Source organism: Rosa chinensis, chromosome 7, assembly GCF_002994745.2.
Source record: "Rosa chinensis cultivar Old Blush chromosome 7, RchiOBHm-V2, whole genome shotgun sequence".
Taxonomy (NCBI): domain Eukaryota; kingdom Viridiplantae; phylum Streptophyta; class Magnoliopsida; order Rosales; family Rosaceae; genus Rosa; species Rosa chinensis.
Window position 1 is genome coordinate 49,876,631 of NC_037094.1, and position 21,977 is coordinate 49,898,607.

Sequence of the window (21,977 nt, forward strand, 5' to 3'; positions counted from 1 at the left end):
GTGTGATAACAGTTCCACTATAAAGTTGTCTAAAAATCCAGTGCTTCATGGGCGTAGTAAGCATATAGATGTTAGGTTTCATTTCCTTCGAGACTTAACTAGAGATGGGAAGGTGAAGTTGGTTCATTGTGGCTCCAAAGATCAGGTGGCTGATATCATGACAAAACCACTCAAGCTGGATGAGTTTGTGAAGCTGCGAGAGCTGCTAGGTGTTTGTGAAGTGCCAGTGGTAAACTGATTGCTCATAGCAATTAGTTTAGTGGAGGATATTGTTGGTTTAGTGGTTGCTTGTATTGTTGGTTTTGTGGTTGCTTGTTTTTAGCATTTACTTTTACTGTTGTTGATTAATCCCTAGTTTGTAGGGACTGGTTGTTAGTACTTTGAATGTCTCTTATAGTCATGTACCTCAATCAAGAAGACGTGCTAGTTATGGGCTGTTTTTGTTTTCTGTTTTCATTGTAAGGCTCTTTAAAGCCACTAACTGCAATTAATGAAGGTAAGGTTGCATTCTCCAGATTTCGTGCTCTTGTTTCTGAGTTTCTGAGTTCAACAGACATGAGCTAAAGTATGCTTTGCAGAGGAGTTGAATCCATGATTCACAAGGAAATCTTTATGGGAAGGTTTAGGAATCATCAACTCCTATATAAAGCAAGGTCCCTGTTCTCACAATAAATCAAGCAATATTGTCTACCCCATATTAGACTGCTAAAGCATTGGAGAGAACAGAAGTGTGCTTTCGGCATTGCAATGGCTTCTACATCATCAGGTTAGTAATTCTTCATCAAATTATGGTTTGTGTTTCTTGAATGTATATGATGGATGTTTGTTTGTGTTATTCTTACATTTTCTACATAATGATCTTACTCTACTGTAGCTGCTACGAATTTGTCCTCATTTGATGGTATATATAATATCTTGGTCGCTGATAGATACAATGTGAGGCAAAGACTTCCCCTACTAGGATCACCAACCTATACCATTTTGTGCTAACCACACCTTCTATCTTTTAATGTGGTTAGTGGTTTACCCCATTCAGAGGAAGAAGCTGTCCTTACTATAAAACATGGGCACTACAACAAACTCAAGGTTGGTGACCGTAGTATATACTAGCAAGTATATAGGAACTAGCAAATAGCCTGCTTGAAATACTTGCCTCATTTAACAGGCACCAGCTTCTCCGATCCTTTTCCATCTTATTCATTCTAATATGGAGTATTCTAGTGCTGTGTCTACTTGTGATTTTCATAGTTGATTAGGATAAATTACATATATCAGATTATTGATTAGTATCTTGTTATTTGTTCTTTTCAACCTTTTTTTCCACCATCATCCCTTTATTTGAACCCCAGCTCTTATTTGGCGTACGTCATGATTTATGATTTTCTTGGTATTTTTTTCATTGCTTGTGGTTACACCAAAATGTCAGATCAGTTTTACTGTCTTTAAAACTTTAGAGAAGTAGGATGTTAATATTTGATGATGACGCTTTTTTACTCCTAAAAATAAGAATGTCCTGCACATTTTAACTGTTCAACATAATAACAGCAATGTACTGATGTCTTCAAACGTGCCAAGTTGATATATAGAGACAATGTGCTTTTCAATCATAGCACATTGATATCTGCATTCTGTACCAAGCTTCCAGTAGCTGAAAGTGACCCTAACCAAATCACAACCTGAAAGTGATCGAGATGGGCAAGCATCGTCTTATGTGTTCTAGTTAGTGTTGTTACTGGTCATGATGATATACTTCTTATTGCATCAGGTGCAGATCTTGAAGAACTGACAAGAGACTGAAGGTAAAAAAGTCAGTGTTACTCTGATCCAAGTACGTGATCTGCAAGCATTATGTGAAGAAGCTGCAATATACCAATCAGGTAACCGGCTCGGGAGAAAACATTCTCAATCACCATCAAGAAAAATCAGGTAATGTGCCCATCTGTTTGATCCTGGTGCTCATTCTAAGCCTCTCTCATACTAGCATACAGAATAATAGCTTGGCTGTCCAAGATAGGATCGCAGTGAATATTTGAGCAATTGAGCTTGGGTTCTACCTTATAATTGACAAGATCAATCTCAAGGCTGTCGTTGGTTGGCCTCAATCACTCAATGAAAACGATATGTCACTGAAGCTATAGTGTGCATTACTTCCTTTGATGCTCGCGCCAGTCTAGTGTTTGGCCATTTATAGGTTTAGCATGGAGCTGAAACTACAGCCATTTCAACTTTGAACTTGATATTTACTCATGAGTCTTGACCATTCAATTCAAAAAAGAACAGAATCCCAGTGTCAGTAAAAAGACGCTGCCTCCTGTAAGAAGAGTAAATGTGCTCTGGATAGAAATGATCTTTAACGATTCCTAGTATATTTTAAAGCAACTCAGCATCATATATGGCTTTTTACTCATTGGATGTAGATTATTCTTTCGTGGTTTAATTTTGTGGTACATACAGTGGCGGATCTAGGATTCGAAACTGGGGTGGGCTGAAATTTTTTTCTTTGATTGAAGTAAAATAGAGAATTTAGCGCAATCCCGAAAAGTTGAGTTGATAACTTGACAATTTTTAACATTTGTATACCGTATACGTCCAGACATATACTTTATTAAGAGACAAAGATAATGTAGAATAGCTGTAAATCTTATGTAATTATGATTCTTATTTATTTAGGTTATCATGTAATTATAGGAATGATTGTTTCCTATTAGGGTTAGACTACTCCTCTTGTCCTTGTATATATACCCCTTTGTGGGATGAATAGCATTATTATTGAAAACCCTAAAATCAAAGTATTCTTTTCTACTTGGTATCAGAGCAGGTTCAATCCTTTGAACTTGCCTGCATCCTTTGAATCCTAAATCCTGAATCCTGAATCCTGAATCCCAAAGCACACCACAAACCGCTGCGTACCACCACCATTAAAATCAAGCCATCCCTGATTTTTTTTTGAAACCCTAGAAAAACCAAACCTGAAAAAAAACAAACAAACCCCAAATTCCTCAATGGCCGGACCTGCAATTGAAGGCGAACAGTCAAATCCCGAGAAGACAATGGTGTCATCCTCACTGATCATCCATCACCACTACACCACCCAACAAGACAACTCTGCTTTCCCCGCAAGTGTTGTCTTGAATGAATCCAACTACACCATATGGGCTCCTCTTATGAGAATGCGCATTGGAGCACGAGGGAAGGTTGGTTATCTGACCGGAGTAAAGGCTGAACCTGCCATGAATTCTGCAGAGTATGAAGCTTGGGCCACGGACAATGAAAAGGTGAAAAGTTGGCTAATTGACTCCATGGAATCCTCTCTCATGAACCGGTATATTCGTCTCCCTACTGCGAAAGATATTTGGGAAGCTGTAGAGAAAACCTTTTATGATGATTCTGATGAAACCCAAATCTTTGAGTTGAATAAAAAGTGTTTTGAAGCAAAGCAGAATGGAAGGCCCATTCCGACCTACTACAATGAGTTAGTGGCAATGTTCTAGGAGATTGATCAAAGGGTAGCCTCTCAACATGATAATGTTGCAGCTGTCGTTCAAGAAACTTCAGTAATGTCCCGGATGCGTGTTCACTTATTTTTTAGTGGACTTGACCCAGAGTATGATCAGGTGCGTGGAGAAATCCTACGCAAGGAGCCTAAATTCTCCTTGGAGCAGAGCTATGCTTACATTCGCAAGGTGCAATCAGAGAAACAAGGTATGGGGTGTTCGGTACTTACCGAATCTTCTGTTATGGCCGTTCAACGCCGACCAGGTCCTCCTCCAGGCTTCTCAGGTCCTTCTCCACGCCGTCCTCATGACAAACCAAACCCATACGCAAACAAAAAATGTGTTGTCTGTGGGGAAGTAGGTCATACCAAGGAGCGGTGCTATGAAGTGATTGGCTACCCTGATTGGTGGGACTTCACTAGGAAACCGCCAAAGAATCCGGGCAAGGCGGCTATTGCTACTACAAAGGAAGAGCATCTCGACAATGCCTCCGCTAATGTAGCGCAGTCAGGTATGAAGGGTAAGGCTACTTTGAATAATACATGGATAATTGATACAGGTGCATTTGATCATATGACCAATGACCCTAGTCTTGTGAAAAACCTTAGACGTTCCTCTCAAAATATTGTCTCTACTGCTGATGGTACTCCAACTCCGGTCACCGGAGAAGGTTCTATTGTTGTATCTGATACCTTAACCCTTGAATCTGTCCTAGTTGTTCCCTCACTAGCTTATAATCTCCTATCTGTTGGTCAGATTATTTTAGTACTTGCATGTATTGTGACCTTCTATCCATCTTTCTGTGTGTTTCAGGACATTCTGACTCGGCGGATTCTTGGTTATGGTGTTAGAAGGGGAAAATTATACTACCTGGATCTGACAGAGACTGGAGAAAACCAGAAGCATCTTTTGGGGCAAGCTAATCAGATTAATGGGGTAGAGAATGCAAAGGAAGCAGTATGGTTATGGCATCGCCGTTTAGGTCATCTATCTTTTAGTTATCTTAAGAAGCTGCAACCTCATTTGTTTTCGGTTGTCAGTGACTTGGATTTCCATTGTGACATTTGTGAACTGGCCAAGAGCCACCGTATTTCATATTCACCAAGTCTTAATAAAAGTCCTGTTCCTTTTATGAAAATTCACTCTGATGTCTGGGGTCCTGCAAAGATTCCTTCTCTTTCTGGAGCTCGGTATTTTGTAACGTTTATTGATGATTGCACTCGCATGACATGGGTGTCATTACTGAAGAATAAGAGTGATGTATTTGGAATGTTTATCGAATTTCACAAAATGGTGGCAACTCAGTATCAACAATCCATCAGAGTGTTTCAGTCTGACAATGGTGGAGAGTTTGTGAATGGCCCTATGATTGAGTTTTGCCGGTCACATGGAATTCGTCATCAAACCTCCAATTCTTATACTCCTCAACAGAATGGGTTAGCAGAACGGAAGAACAGGCAGTTGATGGAAGTTGTTCGTGCTTCCTTATTTGGCATGAATGTACCTCGGTCCTATTGGGGAGAAGCAGTAAAATCTCTAGCATATCTTATCAACCGTACTCCTTCACGGGTGATTGAGTTTCAGAATCCTCATCAGAAGCTTCATACATTTTTGACCATCCCTTCTATGCCTAATTTGGAGCCTCGGGTGTTTGGGTGCACAACCTATGTTCATATTCCCAAGCCTCAACGCAACAAGCTTGATCCCCGTGCCCGTAAGTGTATCTTTGTTGGTTATGCTGACTTCCAGAAGGGTTATCGATGTTATGATCCCCTTACTGGCACTTTACATGTCTCTCTTGATGTTGCTTTTCGTGAATCCGAGCCTTATTACTCAGGGGGAGCTTCTCAGTCTTCCCTTCAGGGGGAGAGAGGTTGTGAAGGGAATCCTTGTTCTATTATTGATTTTGATGTCTTTGAAGACTTGGAAAATTTGGAGGATACATTTGAGGGTAGAAAAAATTTGGAAACAGAAAATGCAGTTGCCGAACAGAGCATTGTGAATTCCGAAACAGAAAATGCGACTGCCGAACAGAGTGTTGTGAATTCTGAAACAGAAAATGTAACTGTCGAATAGAGTGTTGTGAATTCCGAGACAGAAGAGATGACTTTTCTGGATAGTTTGAATCAAAATCAAGACGTATCTGAAGCTCATACACAAGATATTCCCCCTTCTACATCACCAACTGAAGATCCTGGTCAGAATGATCCTCCTCAGGTACCCCTAAACTTTAATGAATCTTCTGGGTTAGAAAGTGTCGAACCTAGGAAATCACAAAGGGTTACCAAGGGAATTCCTAAGAAACAATATGAATCAGATATCAAAGCCAAAGCTAAATACCCTATAGCTAATTTTATGTCAAACCATAGGATTTCTGGGTCACATGCACTTGTTATTGATCAATTATCTACTGTATCTATTCCTAGTAACGTGCAGGATGCATTGACGGATCCAAAATGGACAAAGGCGATGAATGAAGAATTGGAAGCTCTTCAAAAGAATGCAACATGGGAACTAGTACCTATGCCGGTTGGAAAGAAGACTGTAGGGTGTCGTTGGGTATTTACTGTGAAGCTTAATGCAGATGGAACTATTAATAGATACAAGGCGAGGTTGGTTGCCAAAGGATACACACAACGTTATGGGATTGATTATGAGGTGACTTTTGCACCTGTGGCAAAGATCAATACTGTTTGGATTCTAATCTCACTTGCAGCAAACAAAGATTGGCCCTTACACCAGTTTGATGTGAAGAATGCGTTTCTTAATGGGAATTTGGAAGAAGAAGTGTACATGGATGTGCCCCCAGGTGTTAAGAATTACCCAAGTGAAGTTGGCAAGGTGTGTAAATCGAAGAAGTCTTTGTATGGCCTGAAGCAATCTCCAAGAGCCTGGTTTGGGAGATTTTCAAAGTCCATGAGAGCCTTTGGGTACAGACAGAGCAATTCTAACCATACCTTGTTTATCAAGCGCAAGAATGGTAAGATTACAGCTCTTATTGTGTATGTTGATGACATGATTGTTATAGGGGATGATCCGAAAGAGATGAATGAATTACAAAAGTATCTGTCAAAGGAGTTTGAAATGAAGGATCTGGGGCAACTGAAGTATTTTCTGGGTATTGAAGGTGCGAGGTCTAAGAAGGGAATTTCACTGTCACAGAGGAAGTATGTTCTTGACTTACTTACTGAAACGGGGATGCTGGACTGCAGTCCAATTGAGACACCCATTGAGATGAATCACAGACTTGCCATTTATCCTGATCAAATTCCAACTGATAAAGGAAGGTATCAACGTCTTGTAGGAAGGTTGATTTATCTTTCACATACTAGACCTGATATTGCTTATGCTGTGAGTGTTGTCAGTCAATTTATGCATTGTCCTAGTGAAGATCATATGGATGCAGTTTTTCAGATTTTGAGGTATTTGAAGATGGCGCCAGGTAAAGGATTACTATTTGAGAAAAAGGATGAATTGGAAGTTGGGGGATACACAGATGCAGATTGGGCTGGTGATAAAACTGACAGGCGTTCTACATCTGGGTACTTCACTTTTGTAGGAGGGAACCTTGTCACTTGGCGTAGCAAGAAACAGAAAGTTGTGGCCAGATCAAGTGCAGAAGCTGAATTTCGAGGTATGGCACATGGAGTCTGTGAAATGTTATAGATTCGTAATGTCCTGAAAGATCTAGGTTACAAGCTTAGACAACCTATGGATTTGCATTGTGATAATAAAGCTGCAATTGAGATTGCACATAATCCAGTTCAGCATGATAGGACAAAGCATGTGGATGTTGACCGTCATTTTATTAAAGAAAATCTTGACAGAAAGGATATTCGTTTTCCATTTGTAAACTCAGAAGAGCAGTTAGCTGATGTTCTTACTAAAGGAGTGTCCAGGAAGATATTTGACAGCTCAGTTGACAAGTTTGGCATGATAGACATCTATGCACCAACTTGAGGGGGAGTGTAGAATAGCTGTAAATCTTATGTAATTATGATTCTTATTTATTTAGGTTATCATGTAATTATAGGAATGATTGTTTCTTATTAGGGTTAGACTACTCCTCTTGTCCTTGTATATATACCCCTTTGTGGGATGAATAGTATTATTATTGAAAACCCTAAAATCAAAGTATTCTTTTCTACTGATAAGAACCCAACTACATTAAATACAAATAGGTTATCGAAAAGAAATATTGCTTGGAATCGTTTTTTTATTGAATAAAAAGAAAACAGAGACTGAGAGAAAAATGTAATCAAAACTGATGCAGATAGTTAGACTACCAATCTTTTCTTATTGACTACAAAGACCAAAGAGATTAACAATAATAAGAAGCCCTTGGCAAAAAATAGGAAGTAAGAACTAAGAACAAAAGGAAAAGAAAAAGAACCCACAAGTTCAGAGGAAGAATTAAAACTGGAAAGAAAATGAATACAACAACCCCTTAAAGGCTTAAAGTCCTGATGTCTCCAGTTGTGAACTTGGGTTGGTTATAAAAGAAGGGAGCTCCTTAGCCAACATCGCCAAATCAATTTACCAATTGCTCGTTGTTGTACGCTTCTATTTGCTCCGTTGTTATTTTTGGATCCCCAATTTGAATCCCAAGTTACCAGTAACTGATCCAAATACTGTAGTTACTATCATTCATTGTAGGCATCAATTTTCACAGAAAAAGGTGTGGTATCTCCTCTACTCCTATATCTTCCCACTCACTGGACATTAATAATGTCTTCCATATTGGTCGGCCCTCACTGACATGTCACTGAAGCTATAATGTGCATGTCCCTTATTATTGCCTTTCTAGTTAATCAATGTTTCCATTTAGGAGTTTAACTTCGAACTCAATTTACAACCAAAAGAAAACAAGTTCTAAAAGTTTAAAGGATAATTTCATTATATTATGATATATCACAAATAAGGTCACTTATTATCCGTTTTGGTCACCATTTCACTCCTCATTCTTGCAATTTTAACAAATTACAACACTTTGATCATCACCTCACCAACCTTTATACAACTGCCTAGACCTTCGAAGCAATATGCTGCCATTGTCTATCTGGCTAAAACGGAAAGAAATTCCTTAGCAATGAGGTCGGTTATGGACTTGGCATCACACTTATTCTGCTAAAAAATTATTTGGCTGCACTTTAATCGAAGCAACTAAAAATAAAAAAGTAAATTAATTTTGAGTTATTGACATTTTGTTACTTATTCTTCTCAATGTCACGAATTGCAACATATCCAAAACAGAGAGAAATTCCTTGGCAAATGAGATCCATTATAGACTTGGCCGCACACTTATTCTAGTAAGAAATAACTTGGCCACACCTTATTCAATTAAAGCAACTAAAAACAAAAAAGCAAACTAAGGGTTGATTTTTGGGTTATTGGCATGTCACTACTTATTCTTCTAAATGTAACGAACTGCAACATATGATCCGAAATGAAAAGAAATTCCTTAGTAAATAAGATCAATTGGGTAAAGCTATGGTATGTTAACATTTCTCATACATCAACTATTTTTACCACTTTATGTTACCACTTTGAGGACTAATATTACTATTTTGAGGACTCATACGGTAAACTAAGAAAATTTACCACTTTAAGAACTCATGTTATCACTTTGAGGACTAATATTACTACTTTAAGGACTCATGTGGTATCTAAGAAAATTTACCACTTTAAGGACTCATGTTACCACTTTGAGGACTAATATTACTATTTTGATGACTCATTTTACCATTTTTAAGGCAATTGTATGCATGTCATACGTTAACACATTGTAGAATTTTCCAGATCGATTATAGACTTTGCAACACACTTTAATATGTTAAGAAATGACTTTGGCCACACCCTATTCAAAGCAACTAAAATAAAAAAATAAAATAAAAACTAAGTTTTAATTTTTGGGCTACTGACGTTCATTACTTATTCTTCTAATTGTAATAAATTGCAACATATGATCCAAAATTGTAACTGTTTCGACTTTTTATCACTCTGATCGTAAGTGTTGATCGCCTGTCAAATCGTTAAATACCCTTTGGAAGCTTGGAAGAGATTTTAGGGCTTACATAAATTATATTTTGTTTATGACTTTGAATGTCACATTATTTTAATTTTTCAGGAATGAACACTCATTTATATTCCAACTTTGCTGACTCCAGTAGAGTTTAATACCCCAAAGCAACATACTGCTACATCTATTTAGCCTCGACCACAACCCATTAGTCACTGCACCTTTGTTCAGCTATAGGTTGGATCATAACCAATTGTCTCTAGCTCACACATCTCATGCAACGTGCAAAGAGGGCAAGACATTATACGTGTTTACCAAATTAGTAAAAACTCTAAATGATACTTGAATTATTGTGAAAGTTACTTTTTGGTATATATAAATTTTTTTTACTCTAAATGGTACCTGAGGTATTGTGTCGTTACCGATTATAGTGCATCCGTTAATTTTTCAGTTAAATCGCCTACCTGGCATGTGCTTTTTTGGAAAAAAAAAAACTGTAAATGGTACCAAAACTATTACACAAGGTATTTTTTGGTACCTGTAATTTTTTTTTTTTTACCCCAAATAATTTCTCAAGTACTGTGCCTTTAATATTTTTTTTCATCATAATATGATATTCATTTATTGGAAGAAGTATTACAAATAAGTTGAAACAATACAAGTTTCGGTATAAAAAAATCTAATATTTCATCAAATTAACTATTTATTTTTAGCTAAAAATTTTATCAACAAAAAAGATTTTGGGCAATACTTGAGGTACCATTTGGGGTAAAAAAAAATTATAGGTACCAAAAAATACATTTTACAATAGTTTGGGTGTCATTTGAAGTTTTTATTTAAAAAAATACTTGCCATATAGGCGACTTTAATGAAAAAGTTAACGCAGGTACTATATTGGTAACGGTGCAATACTTCAAGTACTATTTGGAGTTTTTACCCTTAACAAATTATCTTAAAAATATCAAAATAACAAGTTATAGCGTAGTCCAAAGAATAAAGAGTTCGTTATCACATCCACAAATAACATAACACGTATTTTTCTAGTAATAAATGTGTTTAATTCATGAAACAATAATCGGTACCACATTTTTTTTGTTGAAACTCGTTGTATTGTCATAAGAAACATTCGAAAAGTGAATAAATATGTAATTAATATATCCGAAACCAAGCTAGTTGGATATCTAACCGAATGTTGTTCAACACTATTCGAAAAAAGTATTGAATATGTAATTAATATATCTGAAATCAAGCCAGTTGGATATCTAACCGAATGTTGTTTAACACCATTTGAAAAAAGTATTGCCAACAAGGGCTTATTTTGGGTCTTTTTCTAATTTGGTCACATGAGATTTACTTTTATGTACTTCCCTTCACTCTTTAGGCTAATTAGTCATCATCCTATGTTAACTATTTCACTAATCACTTCGAACTTGACATTCACTCATGAGTCTTGACCACCATATTCAATTCAAAAAACATGAACAGAAAATCCCTGTGCCAGTAACAAAGATAGATTCAAAGTATCAAAAGGTGGAGGCAAAACAAATACAGTTACAAGAGTGGGTGGGGTTAAAGCTCAAAAGGCCAAAGTACATGGCCCCAAATCAGAGGAAAAAATGTCAAACTAGAGGGGAAAAGCAGAAAGACAATTAGATAAAACCAGCTAAAAACCATGGCCTCAAATCAATGGTGGGGGTCTGTTCAAATTTTAGCTTTGACCCAAAACCCTATGTGAAGAAGCTTTCAACATTTTCAAAAGATAGGGATGGGAACAAAATGTGTCACAATACTCTCATTATCTATCACACTTTTTTTTTTGAACGTACAAAACAAATATTACACAATAAAATTTTCTCTTTAGGGCGAAATTAACTTATGGATGAACCAAGCTCCGTACAAAAATAAAATTGCGTGAATTGTAGCCCGTACAATCCCGAACCAAGCTCTGTACTTGCCTCTCCCAACGGCTTGAAATGAAATGCTCGACATGATGAGGAAAAAATATTTTGACGGAGCAACTACATTGTTTACACCATATCCTAAACTAGATAATAACATCAGACTACAAAATTGACTTCTCAAAAAATATAATCCAATAGGGGTTATTGATCTTATCACGTAGCATGGAAAATTCAAACAAAATTGACATTTGCCGAAAAATATAAGCCAACAAGCCTCATTATGCATCGCACCACGTTTGTATTTTATTTTATCGCGTAGCATGAGAAAAATTCAAACAGCAAAGATCACACACAGTCACACACTAGGGCCAATGATTAAGCCAACATCAAGTCATATGAGGCTGAAAAGCGATTCCCCCATCCACCACCACCACCCACCACTCTTCAGTCTTCCCCGTTTCGAAAAAGCAAAAGCGCTTTTTCCTCCCCCCCCCCACCCCCCAGGGGGGCAAATCCGTCATTCACCCCATGTGACACACTCGGTCACTCTCAATATCAGACTGGAGGAAGCGAGTGGGTCTCTCTCTCTCTCTCTCTGACCAAATAAAACGGTACACTGGCGCATCGCAAATGGCTTCTCTGTAATTCTCAGAGCTACAACAATGAGAAAACCCATTAGCCAGTAGCTCATTTCCATGAAACCCATTATGCCTGCGCTTCTTCTTCCTCTCTTTCTTCTGGTGCTCTGCGGCGCACCCTTCTTCTCCTGCGCCGCCGCGCAGCGCAGCCCCGAAAGCCTAGCCGAGATCGACGCCCTCACCACCTTCAGGCTCGACCTCCAGGATCCGATTGGCGCATTGAACGGCTGGGATTCCTCCACGCCTTCCGCTCCCTGCGACTGGCGCGGCGTCTTTTGCGACAGTAGTAGTCGGGTCTCCGAGCTCCGCTTGCCTCGCCTCCAACTCGGCGGCCGACTCAGTGACTCGCTCGCCAAGCTCACCATGCTGGGGAAGCTCAGCCTCCGGTCAAACTCCTTCAACGGGAGCATTCCTGACTCGCTTTCCCAATGCACGCGCCTACGCGCCGTCTTCCTGCAGAACAACTCTCTCTCCGGGAAGCTGCCCCCGGAGATCGGGAACCTGACCGGGCTGCAGATTCTCAACGTCGCCGGTAACCGCCTCTCCGGCGAAATCTCCGGCGAGCTCCCTCCGAGCCTCGTGTACCTCGATCTCTCCTCGAACGATTTCTCCGGCGAGGTTCCGAGGAGCATCGCGAACCTGACTCAGCTTCAGCTCATCAACCTGTCGTACAACCAGTTTTCCGGTCAGGTTCCGGCGAGCTTGGGCCAGCTCCGGCAGCTGCAGTTCCTCTGGCTGGACCACAACCTCCTGGAAGGGACGCTGCCGTCGGCGATAGCCAATTGTGCGGCGCTGGTGCATTTCAGCGTCGAAGGGAATGCGCTCGGCGGCGTGATTCCGGCGGCTGTCGGAGCTCTGCCGAAGCTTCAGGTGCTGTCGCTTTCACAGAATAATTTCTCTGGTATGGTCCCATCCTCGTTGTTTTGCAATGCCTCATTCAATACGGCGTCGCTTAGGATTGTCCAGCTAGGGTTTAATTCGTTCACGGATATAGTTAAGCCTGAGACAGCCACATGTTTTAGTGCTCTGGTGGTTTTGGATCTTCAGCACAATCAGATTGGCGGCGATTTTCCCTGGTGGATAATAACACAGGTACCAAACTTGACAGTGTTGGATGTTTCTAGTAACTCATTCTCCGGCGTGGTGCCGCCGGGGATTGGAAACCTCTCCAGGTTACAGGAGCTTAAGATGGCTAATAATTCATTTAGCGGTCCGATTCCGCAAGAGATTAAGCAATGCAGCTCACTAAGCGTGCTTGATCTCCAAGGAAATCGATTTTCGGGGGAAATTCCTGTGTTTCTGGGGGATTTGACAGGTTTGAAGGTGCTATCTTTAGGGGAAAATCAGTTCTCGGGTTCCATTCCTCCGAGTTTTGGTAATCTTACGAGGCTGGAGACTTTGGGATTGGGAGGGAACAACTTGACCGGAGCTATGCCTGAGGAGTTGTTGATAGGGTTGGGTAATTTGACAACATTGGACCTCAGTGGGAACAGGTTTTTTGGTGAAGTTGCCATCAGCATTGGGAGTTTGAGTCAGTTAATGGTGCTGAATCTGAGTGGCAATGGCTTTTCTGGGAGGGTGCCGACTAGCTTGGGTAGTCTTTTCAGGCTTACTACTATTGATCTGAGCAAACAAAACTTCTCTGGTGAGGTGCCTTCTGAGCTTTTGGGGTTACCCAATTTACAAGTCATTGCATTGCAAGAGAACAGGTTGTCTGGAGACGTTCCTGAAGGTTTTAGTAGCTTGATGGGTCTGCATTATTTGAACCTCAGTTCAAATGCATTTTCTGGTCACATTCCGGAGAATTATGGTTTTCTTCGGTCATTGGTTGTTCTTTCATTGTCCAACAATCACATTTCAGGACCAATTCCACCCGAGCTTGGAAACTGCTCTGATCTTCAAGTTCTAGAGCTGCAAATGAATTCCTTGACTGGCACCATTCCAGCCGATCTCTCTCGCCTAACAGTGTTAAAGGATCTTGATTTGGGTAGCAACAACTTAACAGGTAGAATCCCAGAGGAAATGTCTAAATGCTCATCATTAACTGCTTTGTTGTTGGACTCCAATCATCTCTCAGGTGGTATACCAGACTCGTTGTCTAAGCTATTGAACCTAACTACACTGGATCTCTCCAATAACAATTTGAGCGGGCAAATTCCTGGTGATCTTGCATCTATTCCTGGCCTAGTTAACTTCAATGTCTCAATGAATAACCTCGACGGTGAGATTCCAGTGACGCTTGGTTCTCGGTTCAACAATGCATCAGACTTTTCAGGGAATCAAAACTTATGTGGGCCGCCATTGGAAAAGAAGTGCAAGGATCTAGACAAGCAAGATAGAAATAAGAGACTAATTCTTTTGATTGTGATTGTTGTTAGTGGAGCTTGCCTATTAGCTTTGTGCTGCTGCTTCTACATTTTCAGCCTCTTGAGATGGCGCAAAAAGCTCAAACAGGGATCATCTGGAGAGAAGACTAGAAGCAGTGCGAGGGCAAGCTCAGGAACTAGTGAGGGCCGTGGAAGCTCTGATAATGGAGTGCCAAAGCTTGTCATGTTCAACAGCAAAATCACACTTGCAGAGACAATTGCAGCCACAAGGCAATTCGACGAAGAAAATGTGCTGAGCAGATCACCATATGGCTTGGTTTTCAAGGCTAGTTATGAGGACGGTATGGTGATGTCCATCCGTCGCCTCCCCGATGCAACACTCGATGAAAACATGTTCCGAAAAGAAGCAGAATCACTAGGCAGAGTCAAGCACCGGAATTTAACAGTTCTTCGAGGCTACTATGCCGGTCCACCTGACCTCAGGCTTCTAATCTATGACTACATGCCCAACGGTAACCTAGCCACCCTTCTGCAAGAAGCATCACACCAAGACGGCCATGTCCTCAATTGGCCAATGCGCCATCTCATTGCACTTGGAATCGCTCGTGGCTTGGCTTTTCTACACACATCTTCACTCGTACACGGCGACGTGAAGCCACAAAGCGTGCTATTCGATGCAGATTTCGAAGCCCATTTGTCTGATTTCGGCCTAGACAAACTCACATCAGCAACCAGCACTACTACTCAAACCGAAGCCTCAACCTCAACCACCGTCGGGACATTAGGCTACGTCTCTCACGAAGCAACACTAACAGGCAGAGTCACAAAGGAATCCGATGTTTACAGCTACGGGATCGTCTTGCTCGAGCTCTTAACAGGAAAGAGGCCGGTGATGTTCACCGAAGACGAAGACATAGTGAAGTGGGTGAAGAAGCAGCTTCAAAGAGGCCAAGTCACGGAGCTACTAGAGCCAGGACTGCTCGAGCTTGACCCCGAGTCATCCGAGTGGGAAGAGTTCTTGCTTGGCGTGAAAGTCGGGTTGCTTTGCACGGCACCCGACCCGCTGGACCGGCCCACCATGTCCGACATTGTTTTCATGCTCGAAGGCTGCCGGGTCGGACCTGATCTCCCGTCCTCCGCCGACCCGACAACGCAACCGTCGCCGGCATGACAATTGTTTTAATTTATTCAATTTATTTCCCATTTTTAGTTTCTAATTGTAGCCCCGTAGCGGAATTTTCATTTTTTTTTCTCGTTCGAGGAATCCGCCGGAATTCAGTGAAATTCAAAAAACAAAAAACAAAATTATATTTTCAGTCAACGACGTCGACAGCCGCAGTTAATGAAAAGTGCTAAAATACACGGAAAAAAATGACAGCGTGCCGGGTCCGGTGTGTTGTTTCCCGCCAAAAACAAAAGGACTATTCTGGCGAGGGCGCATGTGGGCTCTCGTGGATTAGATTAAAATGACAATGTAGCCGTTAAGGTCGTCTGTCTTGTCTTCTTTTTCCGATGAGGCATTGGGTTTCGTACGGCCACGTGGAAGCATCTGCCGCTGGACGAAGAAGAAGACAATGGGGTAAGTTTCAGGTCCCGTGTTTTTCACAGAAACAGTGACTCAGTTTTGAATCGGTAGTGTGTGATTTATTTGCTTGGCTTTTTATTTTTTATTTTTAGTATGGATGATAAACGTGAGTGATCTTGAAAGAAATAAAAACATAATAATAATAACAATGTTGGAGGCACAGGGGTATGTAGAAAATTGGATTAAAAATAGATACGAAGGTGGAGGGAATGGGGAGAAGAGGTATAGAATAATCTTGGATCGACATCGGCAACAGAGACATATGCAGTCACCGTTAAGCTACTAAGCATTTTCTACTCTAGGCCTGTACTTATTTAACTAGGCCAGCCAATAAAGAACCAATCAAGAATGTCTAGATAATTACAGGCTCGAGGAGATGTAGCCTCGGAGTCGACGAGGTAAAGCCTTGAGCAGTTAATCACCTCTCCTTGAGTAATAGGCGAATTATCAGACTCCGGACGTTGGCAGGGCCCATACTCGTGTGGAGGGAGATATGAAGTAGTAGAAAATTTCTTTCTTTTTTCCTTTATATAGATTTTTTTTCCTTAATAAAGAGTTATTGTTCTTCAAAATGGTGGTTAAGTGAGCTACCACTCCAGGGCCGGGAGCAACTTGGGTATGTTCCCTCCTCAATGGATGTTTTTCACAAGCTGGGGTTTGAACTATAAACCTCCTATTACCAGGAGAAGCCCTGCAGCGTCCGTCTCACTTGCAGCCTAGCATGCTTCCACTAAACCAACTATTTTTCATGTTTAGGCATTTGATTTATTTTTATTTTTATTTATATTGTATTTTATGTACTATTGTTATTGAAGTTTATTAATATTTCATGACTATAGTCGTAAAAAAAAAATGTTACGGAGAGCAAGCTTTTAACTCTTAATAATAGCACTAGTATTCTTGCACGTGTATATAATTGTGTTGATAGTAACAAAATCATAGTACAATTCCAAATATTTCAATCAAAAAATTACAATGCCAGTGAGATTTTACATCAAACCATTTCCAAAATTCTTTGAACATATTGACAGTCATTTGAACAAATTTTGTTGCAATTTGATCTTCTTCCATACCCCTGCAGCACAACATCAAAACAATTTTCTACCAAAAAGAGGGAAAACTTAAGTTGAAAAGCCCTCCGGCCCCTCCATCTATCATCTATGTTTCTTCAGCAGTCAAATTTGACAAACGGAAAAAATAGTACTCTCCTATTCAACAAACACAATATCAAATGGTACTCTGCCCTACCCAAGTCATTGTCAAATACTTCTCAAAATCACTTTCAAACTGTCTTGTGCTTTTGAAACTCACTCGAGCAACATTCGACCTTTTAGTAATAGAAATATTTTTACTAATTCTCGTGCTTTTAAAGTACTTTTGAATTTTATTAATTCAAAAGCGTTTTTAGATCTCCGATACTATTTGAAACAAATTTTTCATGTACTTCAAAGCTCATGTAGATAGGAAGAGTAGTGAATCAAATAGGTAAGAAGATGCAAAGGTTAATTTTTCCTTTTTGAATAATTTTTAATTTTATTTTTGATTGAGATTTGACCAAGACATACCTCACTAACGAGTAATTTTTCTTTTCTTATTGGCTAGATAATAAACGGTCAAATAAAAAATAATAAAAAAACTCGCTAGATATCTTTCTTTTCTAGTGGATGTCTTTCTTTTCTAGCATTGAGTCAGTCATCCCCGCCCCGTACCTGATTTCAGAATTCGAATACTAGGGATCCCCATCCCCGTTACCCGATTTCCCTAAGCTGACTGACTGTTTTCACTTGTGCGTAGTATATTTGACAGTGAAATAATATCAGAAATTATTGATAGAAATAAAAACAACTGACTCAATGCTATTCTAAGGATAAAATCGTAGACTTGCCTACTTTCTATTATTTGCTAGTAATGCTAGATACCTATAAACCACCTTATGATGTTGTGAAAAAAACAAAACTAAATCATCGCATGAAGCAAACTAATCTGTCATAGAAACCACCTAATCATATAATTTCATTATAAGATGGTACAGATAACATTTCATTATTTATTTCAAATTTAGTTGTAAGTTGCAAAGCCTACCATGTTGATGAAATTTTGTGAGCTGAAATGACAAATTGGTTTGGTTTTATTGTTGTCCTTTTATGAGAATCATTCCCTTCGTTCTCTCTAATGGAGAATCCTTCATTTTTCCAATGAGTAAATCGAATCCCACAAGCTAAACGGAGTCTGAGACAGTGTGAGACCGTAATGTCTGAGAACGAGGAGCCGCAGTTTTCCAAGTCCAATGCCTTATCGTCACATGTTCTAAGCACAAAACAACATAAAGCCGGTGGCTTTGTGATTGGATTGATGGTATCAATTCTTGAATTTTGGCTTCCAAGAAACAGCAAGTAATCCCGGATCAGCAAAAAAGAACATTACGGTTTAGTCTATTTGAACTAAAACTGATGAGAACTTAATCAGACATCGCAGTCATTCAGAACCGAATTGCTCCTCATCACCCCATCAATTCTTTAACCAAGTCGTATATCTAGGAATTACAACAGATACATGTACCACAGGGCAGCACCATAGTGAAAACCATATCTGAAGCGTGCATGCAAGCTGTTACAAGTGTTCATCCCTTTATGCCTAAGATAATGCTATTTACAACATCAACTGGCAAAGCATAAGCTGGATCTATGGCCTTCACCCCAGGATATTCAAGTAAGGAAAGTCCTGCGTCAACACCCATCAACCTCAGTTAGGTGATGAATACAGTGGCAAGCAAGCAGCCAAGACAGAAAAATACTACATGGCTGCCCGAAAGGCAAGGACAGCTTCGGTATACATAGGAAGTAATTATCTTCCTTCCATCAAATTCCATCTTGCCAAAAGATACTTATAAAAGAAAAGAAAAAAATACAGAGCATATAAATCTCCTTCTGTAAACATTTAGGTGTTATATGATTATATCCCATTAAGAAGCGGAGGCTCCAACTGGGAATCAACTATTATCATTGAGAAGGTTCAACATGCCAGATTTATATATATATATATATATATATATATATATATATATATATATTTTATATTAAAGAGGATCAAAGGATTTCACTCCTACCCCCAGATTATTAAGTAAAGAAATCTAGAAAACACTCAAATGCAGAACCAAAGCAATTATATTCCAGCTACACCAAAGTATGTATGGTAGGTATCACATGCATCATCTGGTCTATCAGAAATTCCCCCATTTTCAATGTCCTGCAGTTTGAAAAATTAACCGCAAAATCTCAGATAAATTCACAGCTGGAAAAGGATAACATGTCCAATCCTAAAGAATAATCCAAATTTACAAATAGATATATAAAGACCTGGCAGTCTAAAATGAACTTGGCAAGCTTTTCCTTATTGATCCAATGAACCCTGTCAATCATGATTAAACTAGATATATAGAACCCACCATGAGTAGCACACCTGAAATGAAGTGCAAATCCAGTCAAGAAGAGTCCAGTAATGCTAATTGAAATTTAAATTTCAATCATGAAACATTAGGATATTTCTCTGGATGGCCATTAAGACCTCCCAAGAAGAGCTAAACTGAATCACAAAACGTAGAAAGGTAGTTGGATAAAGATAATAGAAACCCATACAATTTTACTTCTCATCAAGAAAAAAAACATGAAACAAACAAACAAAGATATACAGAATAAAATACAATGCAACACCCACATCAGGAAGCTTCTCTGGACGACCATTAAGACCTCCTGATTTAACTTGCCGCTCACATAACCACCATACAAGAAGGTCCTTGTCAATACGATGTAGAGACCCTGTGATAGCAAGGGCTCCCACACAACAGAAAACTGCAATCACAATGGGGAAAACAGAACATTAATTAACCTAAAAGAAAATCTAAACAGATTTTATATCACGAGAAAAAAGCCAAAAATGGATGCATGACTGTCTATGATACATAATCCAGAAAGTAAATAACAAACTGCCACCAGGTGTGTGTATGAAAAATAAGAATTAGAGATGTTAAAGGGTAGATAACATACTTTGACCTGCATGAGATTCCCCACCAGGCGTGCATCCAAATCCGCCATCATGATTTTTACAACTTAAAATGTAGTCCACAGCTTTCTCCACATTGATTTTATCCAAAAGATGTAGTAATGCGAGACGGCAGATAGCAATATAAGAAAACCTAAAAGAAGAAGAAATAAAAAGTCTCGATCAGTTGCTTCTAGTCTTAGGGGAGTAAAATTTTTCTTTAGTAACTTAGATTTTGTCTTTTCATATAAATTTCAACCAAAAAAGGGAAGGAGTGTGGATTGCAAATTAGGGAATGTTAATTTCATTCTCCTAATATTATTGTTGTTGTTGTTGTTGTTATTTTTTTTCTTTCATCTGCTATGTGGAACAGAAAATAATCAGATAGTAAATCATGCTTTATATAAAGGGATGGTAACTTTAACAAATCATGAGATGCCAAACACAAAGGAAGTCGGAAAAGAGTACCGTGTATCAACTTCACCCCACATGTCCCCTGAAAATGATCCATCTTCATTTTGCAGCCCAGCTACGTCTGAGTTGAATATTAAGCCAGACGAAATTTGCCAATTACATTGACACGCCTTTAAATAGTTAGTTGCCTAATTAGTAAGTTCCTGTCTTTGTTCACAAATCCTTCAATGAGCTCTGATTTAGCCTCTCAACACAAGGCAAAACAACTTTTCCAGTACCATTCACCAATTGAAAAGGTACTGAAGATCTATTTCAGAGTTGAATGAATAGATATCCTGAAGGATACAATCTGCAACCTTCTCAACATCCAAAACATCAACCTTGTCAAATAAGGCCAAAACCTGCACAGCACTTAAGGTATAAAGTATGTGTGGATCATGTCCAATGTTACCACCAAACCCACCTGCATAAACAAAGTTGTATGATCATTTTCCCTAAAACTCCAAATCACCAAACAAACAATGAAAGATGAAAATACTAGTCGATTACTGCTGGGTTAAGAATGTATACAAAGTAAACGTACACCTGACTCATGCTGGCACTGCAGGACCTCTGAAACGACCTCATTGAAATCCACAGTGTCAAGCTTTCCAAGAAGATCAAGAGTCGTCAAACCCCAGTAAGCTCCATTCATTCTTATATGCTCCATCAAAACTGACTCATAAGAGTCCTTCTCCTGAGATGGCATTGCCATATTGTTATTGTCATGAATAAACTGTAAAGCAAAACATTTATATATGTACTTGAATTCAAATCCAACCTTGCTTTTGATAGAATGAATCGAACATGTTTCTGAGATGCCAGCTCCCCCATCTGTTAAACATGTCACGATCAGGCAAATATATGGTAAAAGGTCACTGATCAGCAAGGAGTTCATACTTGGTGGGTGAACTTCTGAAGTTGACTTCAGCCTCAATTTAATTTTCAAATATTACTACTAAAAATAAAACAAAACCAATTTTAAAAACTGCATAGCTACATAATAATAATCAAATAATATTTATTCAGAAATCATATGTTAATAAGAAATGTCTGTAGGTGGAATTTTTTCTTATCTAGCAGTAAATTTCGTTTGACTCTTAAGTGGCATAGACTTCAGCTTATTTACTTCCCAAAGGGCAAAACCCTAAAAGGCAAAGTATATGTAAGAGACAATAACAAATGCCAAAGTGAAGAAGTTGGGTTACAACTATTACTAAAATGAGTTGGCATGAATTCTTATACTTGGTGAAGTAGTTAATCATTACTGCTCATAGTACTAAATTGAGTTAAGTAGTATGGTAATCAAGTGAGGGCTTAGGCTAGCTGGTGGTTAAGACATTGTGGGGAACGATTCAAAAAAGAAAATCCCCGCAAAAGTACTAAAAGTTTTGCCAATTCCACCTCAATTGGTATAGTCCTTTACGCTCAATCACGGAGGACATTTGCTCATATTAGCTCCTAGGACAATCAGGTCAGGAAATTAGTTTGGATCTGGATTAGGAGCCATAAAGGCACAGAA

At 39.2% G+C, this 21,977-nt stretch overlaps 1 protein-coding gene and 1 pseudogene across 1 annotated transcript; one reads left to right on the plus strand and one right to left on the minus strand.

Moving 5' to 3' along the window:
• Positions 1-11,971: 11,971 nt before the first annotated feature.
• Positions 11,972-15,700, plus strand: LOC112177161 (probable LRR receptor-like serine/threonine-protein kinase At4g36180). The gene has a single exon (XM_024315384.2). The coding sequence runs from the start codon at positions 12,110-12,112 to the stop codon at positions 15,548-15,550; it is 3,441 nt and encodes a 1,146-aa protein (XP_024171152.1). The 5' UTR covers positions 11,972-12,109; the 3' UTR covers positions 15,551-15,700.
• Positions 15,701-18,584: 2,884 nt separating this feature from the next.
• Positions 18,585-21,289, minus strand: LOC112178089 (annotated as a pseudogene).
• Between the last annotated feature and the right edge of the window lie 688 nt (positions 21,290-21,977).

Coding starts and splice junctions, on each gene's coding strand:
- LOC112177161 (XM_024315384.2), top strand. CDS start 12,110: ATGAAACCCATTATGCCTGCGCTTCTTCTTCCTCTCTTTCTTCTGGTG.